The following is a 13,097-nucleotide window of genomic DNA, read 5'->3' as shown; positions in this document are numbered from 1 at the left end:
GAGTTCGCTGAGCCGGTCGTTGACCTTGGCAAGTCGTCCTTCAGCACATCCATCCGGTCATATAACCTTCGACGGATTAGATGACAAATATTTCGAAAATTCAACTTGTGTTTGCAAAATTTGCAATCGAGACCTGATACTCTGGTGTTTTTATCCATGCGAACAACACCCACATCAGATAAAATTATGGTCAAAATATAGTGTGTGTTTAGTTAACCACTCGGACGTAACCCTAACCGTTGAAAAACAGAAACACAATGGCAAAGCTCACAGTACTGAAGTACGTAGTACTACAACTTCAAAGTACTTCAGGAGTGTACTACGTACTAGTAGTAACTTCCTATACTACTACTATTAATACTACAGTATGCAGAACTTTACTTGTTGCTGTTGGACAAGTCCAGCTATGCAGTCGGCAAATCGTGACTGGTTCGCACAGGCTTTTCGGTCAAGTTATTCATTCTATCGCTCTAAATAACACGACATGAAAACCAAACTTGAGTTTAGTATGCTCGACCAATCGATACCGCTCAAAACAGTTTCATCCTCTATCTGGCATCATGGGGCCAGAAACGACATGGACACTCTTTCGCAGCGGCTTCCTGGCACAGTTCCATTGGCTGAAGCGCTTGAGGACAGCAAAGCTGCGGCCTAAGCCGCTGCACTGGCTCGACGTCGTCCGTTGACCAGGCCACATTTCCGTATTTGCTTGCTGGCATGTTTCGCCACGTCCTCGACTGCATCCGACCCCATGAGATCACGCCACGGGAGCATTGGATTCCGGATGATGCGCGCACCACCTGCGCCATGTGCAACGAACGCTTCTCGCTTTTCCGACACAAACACCATTGCCGCACGGTACGTCCTTCCAGTCCACATATGCATGACGATTGACATGTTGCAGTGTGGAGATGTGGTATGCATGGACTGCGTCACAAAGAAGGTCGCCGTGAGTCCCACCGCCGACCCCGCCAACGTGATCGTTTGCGTCTTGTGTCTTGCTCGACGGGAACGTCAGTTCCTCTTTCAACACTTGTCGGTTAGCGTGACGTCGCCGCAAGTCGCTGTGGACTTCAATCATCCCTTCCAAAACTCGTGCTTCAGCGATGCCGAAGCCTCCCACGATGGAACGACCAGTCGTAGGACACAACCATCCAAGCGGCCCTCTTTCTTCCGCACCCTCGTGAGCCGCACCTTCTCCCGATGGTAGTCGCCGCACAGGACTGGCTATCGTCGTCGCCCATCGGCAGCGAGTGGCAGTTCTATCGATTCCGTGCCTGTGAACCAGTCTACGTATAATCTATTTAATGCCAGTTTACAGTTCCACCCAATCAACGCGTTGGCCGTTTCACTTTTTTGGATTAGCACTCTTAGTTGACATGTGAAATCTCACATGATGCAACAGTTGGCAGGGGCGGCGGCGGCAACCGCATTGGTTGGACTTGCAGGTTCATGCGCCGTGTCGTAGTTCTCATGAGGCAGCCGCGTGGTGTCGTCCAAGGACGAGTCGGACGACAGCGCGTGGAAGTGTACCGTAAACAAGCCGCCAGGGTTCGAGTCGAGGCCGACGTGGAACTGCTTGAACGACGGCGACGACGACAGCGCCACCGCTTGCAACGTCGTCGCTACGATAGTCACATTCGGCATCTCGTTCAAGATGGCGGGAACAAAGTCCAGCACGACCACGGCATGGTACGGCGTGTGGAAAAACACTTCGACGCCATCGAGCACCACCAAGAACGACTTGGCCCGGCCACTACCCCCACATCTTTACGTCACCACATCGAATATATATATATATATTTGTACCTGTTGTCCTTGATGTCCATAAATATCCGCTGCAACCACACGACTGCATGCTGCGCCCCTTTCCGCTCGACTACGTCCTTCACATGCAGCACGCGGATGCCGCCATCAAACGTGCCGCGAAAGCTCACGTATTGGGTCACCGCCAGAGCCAGCTGCGTCTTGCCTATATATATATAATATATATATATATATATAATATTTTTTCAACATAGAGGAGGTACCGATGCCAGGCGGGCCGTGGATGTCGATGAATCGCGTGTGATGGAGCGGGTCCAGCAGTCGGTAGCAAATCTATTCACACTCAGGACGTAATAAAATCTCTTTTCGCGACGAATCTAGCAAAAAGGATGGGTATGTTCTGTACATCGTGGGCTTCGTTCAACCGATGCGTGAATTCCTATGACATTTTCCTTGTCAGTCGTAGAATATATATATATATATACAACTATACTTTGCACACGGCAAACGACAAACTGCCTTTTCGCAGCACCGATCGAAACGTGGGGGTCGCCTTTGGCTTGTCCGTTAACGGATACAGCACCTCCATGCCGTGGTGGCCATTGGATTGCGCATACAGGCAAAACTATATCCTGTCAGATATAAATATATATATTATATATATCGGAATATACCGTGTCGCTCGGCAGTCTGGTGCTGTGTTTGGCCAAGTGGAAACTCGTTTGGATAGACTTGCCACTCATAAGCGCTCGGTAAAAATTGCTACGTGCAGTGTCACATATCCATATCGCTTTTGATCCAAACCAGATATATATCGTCGACTTCAACATAAAGGGCAGTGTCATATATATATATATATCAACACAAAGATACTCGAGAGATGAAGCAAGGGTCGTACGTGGAAAAGCAAAGCAATTGCGACGACGGGACCACGCGGGTATGCGGCGCCACGGCCACAACATATGGCACCCCTGCATCAAGCAGCAACTGATGGGCTAGAATATATACATCGTACAACATGTCAGATTGACAACGAATCATACTTTGTGAATAAAAACCATCGTCATATATATATATATATATATATATATATATACCTGTGGGGCATCCGTTGTGGTAGACAGAGATCTGCACGACTTGCACCGCCGAGCCACGAAACAGCCGCGTGAGTTGATCGACGTCGACGGAAAAGGCGCCGCCGCGGCCGTCCTCCAAGATGAGCGCGGAAGAGGTCGCCGCGCACGCCACATGGAGCATCTGGCACCCGTCGGCGACGAGGTCCGTCAGCACATCCCACGACGCAAACTCCACGGCCAGATCCACTGGCTGTGGCGTGAATGTCACGGGAAGCCCCGTCTCGTTCACGCGGAGCTCCGACTACAGTCACATAACACATCGGACATCAAAACTCGACACAACCAAACATGTACAGAAGGATTTTTAGCCAATCAGATTGCAGGAAACCATCATCACCGTCAAATTAGTGTGTGACTTCAAGTAGTGTGATACAAACCCCACAGGACTATGAGCACTTTATGCATACAAACGTCAGTACAACGAATCGATCGATAGATTTGGCAAAGAATCCGCACAAGGACAATACGTACCATCTGCATGTACTTGACCAGTCGGGTGCTCATGGACGTGTGCATGGTGTGGACATCTCGATTCTGTGACATTGAAAATACAGAGGTGTGGACGACGAGCATGACGTGGGGTATATATTGTGGTAGTACATTGAGCGAGAGGCCGAGGCTACTGTAGTTTAATATCGGGTGCGCAAACAGAACGCCCTAAACAAAACAGTAGTAAACGCATCCTATTTGTATGTTGTTTCGGCATCTTTGGTTCGTAAGTGTAGGAACAAGGCGAGCGATGGGGACGATGATAAAAGACTCGTCCACGTACTAGCACATTATGACAAGGAGGGTGCGGCGGCGGCGGGATCTCGTGGTTGGTCACGACGTAACCGAGCAAGAGGAACTTGGCAGGAGACACAAGCAATCGAATTTCGTCGTGCAATGCCAGGGCTTTTGTCTGTTGCGGCGCTACATCCATCATTTCACACGACAAACACAAGTATATATATATATTTCCACCAGGTATGTATATACATGTATAAACCAGTCTACGAGGGATTATATATATATATATATATATAGGGCAAGATACTACCGATCGTAGTGAAACGTACGTAAGACTTGCAATCCTACAAACAGAGGGTGCCGACTCGTGTTGGTGAGGGTCAGATCCACACCGCTGGCCGTGGCCTGCCATTGAAACGTCACGTGGTTGGAGCTGAAGAACGCCTTGTAGTGGGGAAACATGAACGCCATGGGGCCTGACGTGAGCATCTCTCGCGTGATCGTCACGGATCGACGGCGGGCGCTGACTTCGATCTGCAGCAGCCCCGCCGCTCGGAACGCGTTCAGTTGCCGCCGAGAGAGCTGGTTCACGAGCTTTGGATGCAGCTGCAAGTAGTACACGACGTGGTGGAACTGGACCTCGTCCTCGGGGGACAAGGCCGCCGACAGTTCGTCGTCCAGCATGGTGTCGGCGTTGGCGGCCGAGCACGAGCTGTCCGGAAGGTCGATGGCCGCAGATATGTGCACAGGGCCCAAACTGATGCGACGGTTTGACGCGGTGCTTAAAGGAGGGCTGCTTAGTCGCCATCCTACACAGACATGGTGACGAGAGATGTTGCGATGGGGATTCCGGTACCCATCATCTCCTGCGACGAGCTTCGGAACGCGGATGCGGACATGGCGGAATACGATAGAGGGACGCCCATAGCGTGGCCTTGGTCAAAAAGAAGTCCGTCGTCATTTGGGAGGTCGTTGTCGTCGTCGTTGTCGTCGGGCCAGCCTTCCTCTGGAGACTGCATCATGGCTTGGTAAGGTTGCGAGAGAAGCGCGTCGTGGTCCATGTTGCCAAAGGCGCCGATGCCATCGTCATCCATGTCATCCAAGGACAAGCTGGACAAGTCCTTCATGTCATCCCTATCCTCGTAGCATGCTTTCGTTCGTTTGGGGTCGCCATCTGGAGGCGGAACGGGCGGCGAGTTGGCTCGCTTCATCAAAAGTGTATCCGTGCAAAGATGCAATCATCGAAAGCACAGAATGAATGCTCTTATGCGGATGAGTGGCATGTTTTATCCGGACGTTTTATGGTTACGGTTTCAGCAAACGAACGAATCCTTGACGCCGCTGCCTTCGCCGTAGCGCTAGCCACGTACCTAATGCAAGGGCCGTCATACCAGCCACAGCTACATGCAAACTCCATCGTCCTCCTCCTGCCACAGTCGACATGTCCAGTTCCGTGGAAGGAATCGAGCAATTCGTGGGGCGATCCCGCCTTGGCCAACGTGGTGCCAGCGGCGCACGGTTACCATGTAGATCCAACGTTTGACACGATTCGTCGGCATAGTGCGTGATCGTTTGAGCGTAGCAGTTGACTACGACATACTTGCGCGGCGAAAACTCCACGCACGCTCCATGGAGGACAAGGCTGTGGGCATGATCGTCGTCGGAGTCGTAGTTCGTCAAGTGCATGTACGAGCTATCATGGGCATAGTCCTTCCATCGCGGTGGAATAAGGTTCAATTCAAAAGCATTGACGCATGATTGGGTATCGTGGGCAACGGCCACAACGCCTGACAGTGTCGCCACGTATGTGAGCACCCCCGTACAATCTGCATTTTCAAAACGCTTCAAGTACTTGAGCGCCGGTGGCGGAAGAGGCATGGATGACACGGCGACGTCATTCAGCACCGAACATTCCACTTGGGGGCTAGTGATGTCTACCACGGGCACTGGATGGGAGCAATTCGCATCCGTATACAAGGCGTGGGTCATGGCAGAGCAGTTAACAAAAGCAAACAACCGAGGGGCGAGGCCAGTGGGAACGCACGTGCCGTCCAGCACCACGTCCGTGGCGTACTCGCGACGGATCTGCATGTACTGCCGACCCTCCATGAACTGGCTGGTGTGCGTCGCCGTTTCCACCCCCGCCGCGCAGGACCGCAGCGAGTCGTAGTTGACGCTCGGCCCCGACCGGACATGGACAAGACCCCCCGAGCAGTCACTGTGAGCGTACACGTTCAAGTACTTTGGCTCCATAACTGAAAAAAATGTAGATAGATGAAGTCCGCCGCCATGATATTCAACACGGCGGTGACTCTTTCGACAGACATCATGGTTTTGGAGGTTGAACTGTCATTTTCACGTTGACTGTTGAGCTAAACTGCACGCGGTCAGATCACATTAGGGTGCTCAGGGTGTATAAATAGCACAATCGCGTTTACTAGGGCAATATGAATAATATGCGTATCGGCATGTAAGTCAGTGTCCAAAGTACCTTTACCCTACTACTTGAGGTGTGCATTACAGTACTTTCTATGCAGTACATGTAGTAAGACGACTTTATTACCACAAGCTATATCCCCGCTCTCGTTTAGGTCCAAATTCGGGTAGGTCCATCCATATTCATTTAACTGATTGTTCATGCAAGTCATTGTAACGTTATCGAACGATCGTGGCTAGCTTGCAACGAGCTGCACGGCGATGCTTGGCCCATGGTCGAAGTATTCGTTCCCTTCACATTGTACAAGCAAGCTCCTATGTTGTGTCTTCATGGGGGTACTGTTCGTGTGGAATTAAAGTATGAGCAAACGACAAGAATCAATGGCATAAGTTCATTCTTAAGCGCCCACGTCGCGGCCAGTGGTGTGGTACGATGGCTGCGACGACGACGGATTCTTGAGCGGCAATTGCACGTATGACTTGCGGTTGCGGCGGTAGAGCACCGAGAAAATCCCTCCGGCCGCCACCGAAATCAGCACAAGTCCCACGAGGATCCCAACGTGGCCGCGCCACCACTCCCCGCCACCTTCGTGATTGAGAATGCCGCAGTGGATGCCCCACACCTTGGACGGAAACAGAACTTCTTGGTCCCCCGACAAGCACGAGTCGTCGTTGAAGAACACTGACGTGCGGGACGCGCACTCCACGTGCACGAACTTGCCCGGGGCGTACGACACGCAGCTCTTGTCCAGAACCGTGCCTTTGAACAGCATGTACGGGTTGGTCACACTCATGTATGTCTTTCCAGCACTGAACTGGTCTGGCTTTGGGGCGGCGAGGTCGATTTGGAAGCCGTCGGTGCACGGGTCGACGTCTTGGGCCGCGGCCATCGCCCCTGTGAACTCGTCGGCGTACAAGATTGCGCCGGTGCAATCGGCATGTTCGTACCGCTTCAAGTACTTGGGCGGGATTTTGGATTTTGATGACGTGGCAGAATATGCGTTGGGGATGATACACGACGTGATTGGCGGGGATGCGTCGTCCTCTGCCGACACCAACGGCACTTTGCAGTCACCGTCTTGAAAGAAGCCGAACACCCGCTCTTGGCAATCCGCATAGACATACCCACGTTGGATGCCAGTCCACACGCACGTGTGCTGGATGATGCGCTCGGTCACGCCATAGTCCCATTGCAGGTCCAAGTACACTTCGTTCGAGATGTAGCTGGTCGTGGGAACCGAGGTGGTCGTGACCTGAACTCCCCCGACGCACCTCCCGAACGACAGGTCAGTGGCGGTGGCGTTCACGCCTGAGCGAACGTACAGCGCCCCGCCACTGCAGTCGGCGTGCTCGTAGGACACGATGTACTTTGACGACATCTTGGAAATGAACAAGTTGGTTTTTGGATGGTGAAAGGCATGGAGGTGCCATGATGGATGGCGACGTCCGGCCAATATTTGAAACTGTCAACGGTCGCGACGGTTTCATGATAGCCAATTTGACGAGAAGATAAGGAAATGCTCGAAAAGTCACAACCGTGTTATTTCATTGTTGACTTACAGTATGCAAATGGTATCTGAAGGGAATGCAATCGAACGTACAGTAATAAGACGTTAGCCACGAGCGCAATCCCCAACCAGCGTCCTTTGCTCTTACATTGGGAAACACTCACACACAAATTCAAGGACCTGAATATTCCATTGGAACCGTGTACAGGTGCTGGAAAAATATCTTTCGGTACTTTACAAGGTGTTATGGGGTACAAACACTACACGGTGGTGACGGGGGAGACGGCTAAATCCGTAGCGTCGGACGTGGCCCGTTTGGCACTGAAGGCCGCTCGCCACTCGCGAACTTTTTGCACTATCGCAAAGACTCCGGCTACGAGCAAGACAACAATCCCAAAGCCCCCGACAATCTCGAGGTAATACGACGACGAATCTGTGTTCGCAACAAAGCACGACTTGTACAGTGTCACCAGGGGCACGCCGGCTTCTCCATCCTGGGGTACGGAACACGCTGCGTCGCGGAAGAATAACACGCTGAGGGCGGCGCAGTTGACGTAGACGTACCCGTCCAAGAGGGGTGCGCAGGTGGCGTCGCGGACAGTCGCTGACGCGCCGGGAAGAGTGACGTTCATGTACAATTTGTCAGTGGAAAAGGAACGGGGGGCAGGGGGTCGAGTCGAGAGAATGTAGCCGTTCTGGCATTGGTCGCTGAGGGGTGGTAAAGGATTGCCAGTAGATGGCCGTGCCGTGTACACCACCGACTGCAAGTGAGCGTTCGAACACTCTGGGTCGGTGAAATAAACCTGCGCGAACACGACTGGTGGGGACGACAAAGTCTGGACCTGTTGGTAACTACAGGACGACGAATAGACAGGAAAGAACGACTGCATGGCGGTAAGAAGAGTTGTTGGAGACGACGATCGCGGCTTGGAGCACGCGGCGTCGGCGAAGGTCGAAACGGCGCCCGTCAAACAGTTGGCTACGGCAAAGTCAGTTGGGCCCACGGGTACACATGCCCCGTTCAGCAGGGAGAAGGTGCGGCCTCCAGACGAAACCAACGTCATGTACGTAGCATTTGGGGATATCGTTGCATTCTTGACCAGAGTTTGCACGCCTTGTTGACAAGTGGACGGGATTATGGTATTTCGAGGTGGAGATAAGCTGGGGTGAATCGACTGGACGAGGCCAGAGCAATTCAGGTGTGCAAACTGCACTTCGTAAAACGGAGGCGTGGCAGTGTTAGGGGCTTCGTTAGCGCTGGGATTGGGTATCGAGCACGAGATGCGGGGTAACGACGGTTCGAAGATCGTAGGTACTGGACTCGTGCAGTTGGCATCGCTGTACACTGTGTAAGAACGACTGGCGCAGCTCGGACGAACGAAGAAGTCGGCGCCGCCGCCAACACAAGCGTCGTCGAGTGCCTTCTCCCACATAAATGCGTGCACAATGTCCATATACATTGCGCCAGGCACGTACTGGCCAGAAGCAAACTCGCGTCGATTGATTTGAAGACCATGGTCGCAGGCGGAATCACTTTGGAGCGGGTCCCCGGTCATACTGGGACCATAACGCAGGTATACCATGTGGCTGCTGCATAATGAGTCATTGAATGCCTTGACGTAGTTGAACTCCATGGCGACTTTTGCTTTGTGTGGAGCTAACGTCGTAATGAAGTGTGGTGGAAGGGCGCACGATACCATTGGGTTGCGAATCGTCACAAGGTTCCCCCATTGGCCCAAATCCGAAACCCTCGGTCTGCGACACAGGACCTTTCGCCATTAGTATTCTGTTCTGACTGTGAATTTTCTTTACATGCAACCTCATCACTTTTACTGCAATGTGGGTGATCGGACTAACGTGTACCTCGTTTTGGCGGCGATGGTGCTTACACTACATCTGTAGTTTTTCTTACTGATGAGATCGTCGTACGGTACGAGACCTTGAACGCCTACTACTGAATTTAAGCTACAACAAACCCGACTGTTATCTCATTGCGGATAACTCAACCACAATCTAACGTTAACTTATGCCAATGTGAACGATCGCTTGCTTCCATGTTAACGTTAGCCAAAGTCAGGACTTCTTGTGGTGTTCTTCCGTGTCGGAATGGGAGTGTTGGTCGTCAATGCAGACATGGGATTGGTGGACACCTCCACCAATGAAACCCCGCAGCTCAACTACATTAAGTGTGCCGCGACATTGGTTGACCCGCGGCACTTCCATCACCACCGCGACCATACTTCGCCGCCTCACCCACATGCTGCTCTCCGCGACACCCGAAGGGCTCACGCGCGCAGGAGAATCACTGCGTCAAGGCCGCCTCGTTGCGTTTCCCACGGAAACGGTGTACGGACTGGGCGCGAATGCATTTGACGCCAAAGCTCTGTTGAGCATCTTCGAAGCCAAAGGCCGACCTCTCACAGACCCACTCATCGTTCATGTGCCCACAGTAGATGACGCGCTGGCGCTGGTCGAGCTGGACGCTAAGGGCACTGAGATGTTTCAGACACTAGCCACGGCCTTTTGGCCTGGGCCACTCACACTCATCGCGCCGGCCATCGCTTCGTTGCCGCGGGAAGTGTCAGCCAACACGGGCTTTGTCGGGTTGCGCATTCCCAACCACCCAATTGCCCAAGCCTTGCTCCACGAAGCCAGAGTGCCCGTGGCCGCCCCCAGCGCCAATCGTTTTGGCCACGTCAGTCCCACCACCGCCCAGCATGTGATCGACGACTTGGGAACGTACCATGGAGGGTTGCAGGTCATCAACAATGTCGGCCATCCATGCTGCCAAGTGGGGATTGAATCAACGGTGGCTAAACTGGTCCCAGATCAGAATCAGCTGCTCGTGTTCCGCCGCGGCGGGGTATCCGAAGCCGCGTTGCACGACGTCCTCAACGTCCAGCGAGGCCTCGACATCGCCATCGTGTACGCACAAAAGGTAGTGGCCGACCACTCGACCCAAAACCAAGTCGCCCCCGGCCAACTGCTCACGCATTATGCCCCCGACGTGCCCACGTTTATGGTCAACTCGATTCCCACGCCCACCACCACCCCCAACCCCTCGGACATCCACACGTGGGTGATCATCGACTTCAACCGACGGCTGCGAGCGCTGCAGCCCATGGTTGCGGCCTACCTTGACCTGTCTCCCCTGTACGACACTCGTTTCTGATTCTTCCAAAGATTGTCAATCTGATTCCAGCGTGTCGACTGTTTAGAGGATCTATCGCCGACGCCGCCCACCACGTGTTTGACGCCTTGCGTTGGGCCGAGCAAGTGCCCCATGCAACGGTACCACGACACCTCCATCACTTGGATGTCCTCTGATTCTGATATTATCTGATTCTGATGTGCGATATTGTTTGATTCTAGCGGATTCTGATTCCAGACGTATCTGCCGTGCCCCAAGAACACGCCGCCGCCCTCCACGACCGGTACGAGCACATGTCATTTACGACCGTGTTGACCATACAAATCCGTAGCTTATTTCGTGCGTCGTCGGGCAAGCGCACCTCGTTTTAACGACACTGTGCATTACTCCTATTATCGTACTACTTACGAGTCCAAATCCTGCACGTACAGCAGCGCTTGCGGGGCCAGTCCCTACAGGAATGATCACCGCACAATGAGTTCGTTGTAGTAGTCATACTAGTAGCAGACTAGTAATACTAGCCAACGTACGGCATCTTGAAGGGTCACGTGGGATTGGTCCCAGCCCCAGCATTTCCGAGGGTAATTCGTCGCCAATTCGTAGCGCACGATCGCAATATCACGCTCGAAGAACGCCACGTCCACAAAGTCTCGTACAGTCTACAGCAAGATCAGACTCAGAAGCAAACGGCAACCACACGCATCCGAATCAGACGATTGTCGGATCCACTCAGACGTACGTGAAACGTATCGGAGGCCCAAAACAGGCGTTCCAGCTTGGTTCCATTGTGCAGCTGCAGACGCAAGAACGCCGTGTCTTTGCCCTTCGTCACGGGACCATTCGCCAGTCGACTTCGCTTCACTTTGATGGCGGACTCGCGCTCGGCCGCCGCGCGGCGCGCCGCGTCCGCTTCTTCCTGCAGCCGGATGGACAGTTGCCGGGCTTGTTCCTCTTCTTGCGCCTGGCGCAGCGCCTCCTCCTCCACCTAAACGACCAACCAATATTATTGTCAACAGCGTCGCAGAAATTGCAAAATTGCTAGCACAGACACATACGTGTTTTCGATAAAAAGAATAATATATAGTCTGGAATTCACGGTATAATACTTTGACCGTATAAAACAACATATATATATATATATTGTGAATTCGCTATACACTTTCAAAATTCGCGAGGATTGTCTAAACAATATTGAATCACACACTGGAGTTGTGATTGGTTGAATATACTTGTCCTTTCTGTACGAGATTCGACGGGGTCTGGAAATTTGTATCCACAATATTACTTAATATGTCAAAAAAAAGGCCAAAATCGGCCATATTTTGGCAATTTCTACGAAAACGGTACCTTGCGTCGATCTGCCTCCAACGACTGCTGGTACTCCTCGTCTTGTTGCTCCCTCAGCAATTGAGCTTCTGTCCTGCAAGCCAATATCATCGTCAAGTCCATGGATTCACACACACACAAATCGAAATGCACGAGTCGAACCGGAACAGTTCCTGGGCCCGCGCGGCGGCGAGGTGCTGCTGGTTGCGCTGCACGGCGACGCCAAGTCGGGTCACGAGCGCAGTCTTGGGAACGTTTCCTGGCAATTTACATGCATGTTGAGCTACGAACGACCAAACAAATGAATGCGAATGATAGAGTACCTTGGACCTTGTCGACTATGTTGAGACCGCGGGGCGTGGACAGGACCATGCAGAGAAACGGAAACGACGCGGCACCGAGGGACAACGAGACGCTGTAGCCTTCTGGTGCAAGGACCGATCCAGCCCAGAAGAGGACGTTGTCATGGGCGGCGGCAAACGATTGAACGTCGTCTGTGCACAGCGAGTTCCTACGGGAATGGTTCGTCGGACGCAGGAGGCTACGATGCGGAGAGATGCAGGGTAATGTTCGTACTTGCAAAATGCAGCGGCGTCTTGGTGCACTTCCGAGTGCAGGTAGATGAGCAGGAACTTGCCTTCGGTCTTGGCCAATGTTGTGGCTTCGCGGAACGGTACGTGCATAAAGTCCGGGCATCGGTCGCCGTATTCTTGTCGAAGACTGTTGTGCAGAGCTGCAGCCATGTCCTACATAACCAGAGTGTCGATCCTCAAGTACACACCCAATGCATGTGCACACTGAGCTCACCTCAGGCGAGTCGCGCGCCTGGGTTCCAAAGATCCATTGCCATAAGGACGCCGACGACGTGGGTGGCGAAGCGGCGGACGCGATGGCATCTGGGGATGCAGGGAGTGGACTCAATTGAGATGTCGTCGCGTCCAAGTTGCCGCCTTCCTCGGCATGCCCTACTCGGCGCCGCAATCCTGTCGCCACTTCTGCCATTCTGCCAAAGTCCTGTGAATTCGTTCCACGTCGTGACGCCGG

At 52.9% G+C, this 13,097-nt stretch overlaps 7 protein-coding genes across 12 annotated transcripts; 3 read left to right on the top strand and 4 right to left on the bottom strand.

Annotated features, from left to right (window-relative positions):
- The first annotated feature begins 485 nt into the window (after positions 1 to 485).
- On the top strand, positions 486 to 1,331 carry H257_02365 (hypothetical protein). The gene is made up of 2 exons (XM_009825965.1): positions 486 to 858; positions 905 to 1,331. The coding sequence occupies exons 1-2, from the start codon at positions 718 to 720 to the stop codon at positions 1,208 to 1,210; spliced, it is 447 nt and encodes a 148-aa protein (XP_009824267.1). The 5' UTR covers positions 486 to 717; the 3' UTR covers positions 1,211 to 1,331.
- On the bottom strand, positions 486 to 4,913 carry H257_02364 (hypothetical protein). Of its 6 annotated transcripts, XM_009825964.1 has the most exons (13): positions 4,489 to 4,913; positions 3,962 to 4,441; positions 3,676 to 3,815; positions 3,504 to 3,560; positions 3,375 to 3,437; positions 2,865 to 3,144; positions 2,666 to 2,762; positions 2,442 to 2,529; positions 2,261 to 2,392; positions 2,174 to 2,206; positions 2,031 to 2,100; positions 1,810 to 1,972; positions 487 to 1,756 (listed from the first exon to the last, which is right to left on the bottom strand). In XM_009825964.1, the coding sequence occupies exons 1-13, from the start codon at positions 4,841 to 4,843 to the stop codon at positions 1,390 to 1,392; spliced, it is 2,325 nt and encodes a 774-aa protein (XP_009824266.1). In that variant the 5' UTR covers positions 4,844 to 4,913; the 3' UTR covers positions 487 to 1,389. The 6 variants fall into 6 exon arrangements, with proteins under 6 accessions (XP_009824265.1, XP_009824266.1, XP_009824261.1 ...); XM_009825963.1 differs by having other exon boundaries at positions 486 to 1,756; positions 3,676 to 4,441; XM_009825959.1 differs by having other exon boundaries at positions 3,375 to 3,560.
- On the top strand, positions 4,900 to 5,958 carry H257_02363 (hypothetical protein). Its single transcript, XM_009825958.1, has one exon. The coding sequence runs from the start codon at positions 5,583 to 5,585 to the stop codon at positions 5,889 to 5,891; it is 309 nt and encodes a 102-aa protein (XP_009824260.1). The 5' UTR covers positions 4,900 to 5,582; the 3' UTR covers positions 5,892 to 5,958.
- Positions 5,959 to 6,186: 228 nt separating this feature from the next.
- On the bottom strand, positions 6,187 to 7,601 carry H257_02362 (hypothetical protein). Its single transcript, XM_009825957.1, has one exon. It carries the CDS (start codon positions 7,445 to 7,447, stop codon positions 6,467 to 6,469), a length of 981 nt encoding a protein of 326 aa, XP_009824259.1. The 5' UTR covers positions 7,448 to 7,601; the 3' UTR covers positions 6,187 to 6,466.
- Positions 7,602 to 7,778: 177 nt separating this feature from the next.
- On the bottom strand, positions 7,779 to 9,313 carry H257_02361 (hypothetical protein). The gene has a single exon (XM_009825956.1). It carries the CDS (start codon positions 9,274 to 9,276, stop codon positions 7,837 to 7,839), a length of 1,440 nt encoding a protein of 479 aa, XP_009824258.1. The 5' UTR covers positions 9,277 to 9,313; the 3' UTR covers positions 7,779 to 7,836.
- A 454-nt stretch (positions 9,314 to 9,767) lies between these two features.
- On the top strand, positions 9,768 to 11,279 carry H257_02360 (Sua5/YciO/YrdC/YwlC family protein). Its single transcript, XM_009825955.1, has 4 exons — positions 9,768 to 10,729; positions 10,795 to 10,867; positions 10,949 to 11,010; positions 11,059 to 11,279. The coding sequence occupies exons 1-4, from the start codon at positions 9,834 to 9,836 to the stop codon at positions 11,096 to 11,098; spliced, it is 1,071 nt and encodes a 356-aa protein (XP_009824257.1). The 5' UTR covers positions 9,768 to 9,833; the 3' UTR covers positions 11,099 to 11,279.
- On the bottom strand, positions 11,064 to 13,071 carry H257_02359 (hypothetical protein). Its single transcript, XM_009825954.1, has 8 exons — positions 12,861 to 13,071; positions 12,630 to 12,799; positions 12,377 to 12,564; positions 12,216 to 12,312; positions 12,075 to 12,147; positions 11,467 to 11,712; positions 11,258 to 11,386; positions 11,064 to 11,179 (listed from the first exon to the last, which is right to left on the bottom strand). Exons 1-8 carry the CDS (start codon positions 13,053 to 13,055, stop codon positions 11,132 to 11,134), a joined length of 1,146 nt encoding a protein of 381 aa, XP_009824256.1. The 5' UTR covers positions 13,056 to 13,071; the 3' UTR covers positions 11,064 to 11,131.
- Between the last annotated feature and the right edge of the window lie 26 nt (positions 13,072 to 13,097).

This window comes from Aphanomyces astaci (genome assembly GCF_000520075.1).
Source record: "Aphanomyces astaci strain APO3 unplaced genomic scaffold supercont1.4, whole genome shotgun sequence".
Taxonomy (NCBI): domain Eukaryota; phylum Oomycota; class Saprolegniomycetes; order Saprolegniales; family Verrucalvaceae; genus Aphanomyces; species Aphanomyces astaci.
This window is presented reverse-complemented; position numbering and strand designations above follow the sequence as displayed.

What these genes read in the sequence shown, in the direction of transcription:
- H257_02361 (XM_009825956.1), bottom strand. Translation starts at nt 9,276, where the DNA reads ATGGTATCGTGCGCCCTTCCACCACACTTCATTACGACGTTAGCTCCA.
- H257_02359 (XM_009825954.1), bottom strand. Translation starts at nt 13,055, where the DNA reads ATGGCAGAAGTGGCGACAGGATTGCGGCGCCGAGTAGGGCATGCCGAG. An exon ending in AGGCGCGCGACTCGCCTGAG is followed by an intron (nt 12,800 to 12,860) that starts GTGAGCTCAGTG and finishes CTGGTTATGTAG; the next exon opens with GACATGGCTGCAGCTCTGCA. An exon ending in CATAGTCGACAAGGTCCAAG is followed by an intron (nt 12,313 to 12,376) that starts GTACTCTATCAT and finishes GTAAATTGCCAG; the next exon opens with GAAACGTTCCCAAGACTGCG.
- H257_02362 (XM_009825957.1), bottom strand. Translation starts at nt 7,447, where the DNA reads ATGTCGTCAAAGTACATCGTGTCCTACGAGCACGCCGACTGCAGTGGC.
- H257_02365 (XM_009825965.1), top strand. Translation starts at nt 718, where the DNA reads ATGTTTCGCCACGTCCTCGACTGCATCCGACCCCATGAGATCACGCCA. An exon ending in ACAAACACCATTGCCGCACG is followed by an intron (nt 859 to 904) that starts GTACGTCCTTCC and finishes GACATGTTGCAG; the next exon opens with TGTGGAGATGTGGTATGCAT.
- H257_02363 (XM_009825958.1), top strand. Translation starts at nt 5,583, where the DNA reads ATGGGAGCAATTCGCATCCGTATACAAGGCGTGGGTCATGGCAGAGCA.
- H257_02360 (XM_009825955.1), top strand. Translation starts at nt 9,834, where the DNA reads ATGCTGCTCTCCGCGACACCCGAAGGGCTCACGCGCGCAGGAGAATCA. An exon ending in AGCAAGTGCCCCATGCAACG is followed by an intron (nt 10,868 to 10,948) that starts GTACCACGACAC and finishes GTTTGATTCTAG; the next exon opens with CGGATTCTGATTCCAGACGT. An exon ending in GCCGCCGCCCTCCACGACCG is followed by an intron (nt 11,011 to 11,058) that starts GTACGAGCACAT and finishes ACAAATCCGTAG; the next exon opens with CTTATTTCGTGCGTCGTCGG.
- H257_02364 (XM_009825959.1), bottom strand. Translation starts at nt 4,843, where the DNA reads ATGAAGCGAGCCAACTCGCCGCCCGTTCCGCCTCCAGATGGCGACCCC. An exon ending in CCACAACGGATGCCCCACAG is followed by an intron (nt 2,763 to 2,864) that starts GTATATATATAT and finishes TATATATTCTAG; the next exon opens with CCCATCAGTTGCTGCTTGAT. An exon ending in GGTTGAACGAAGCCCACGAT is followed by an intron (nt 2,101 to 2,173) that starts GTACAGAACATA and finishes GAGTGTGAATAG; the next exon opens with ATTTGCTACCGACTGCTGGA.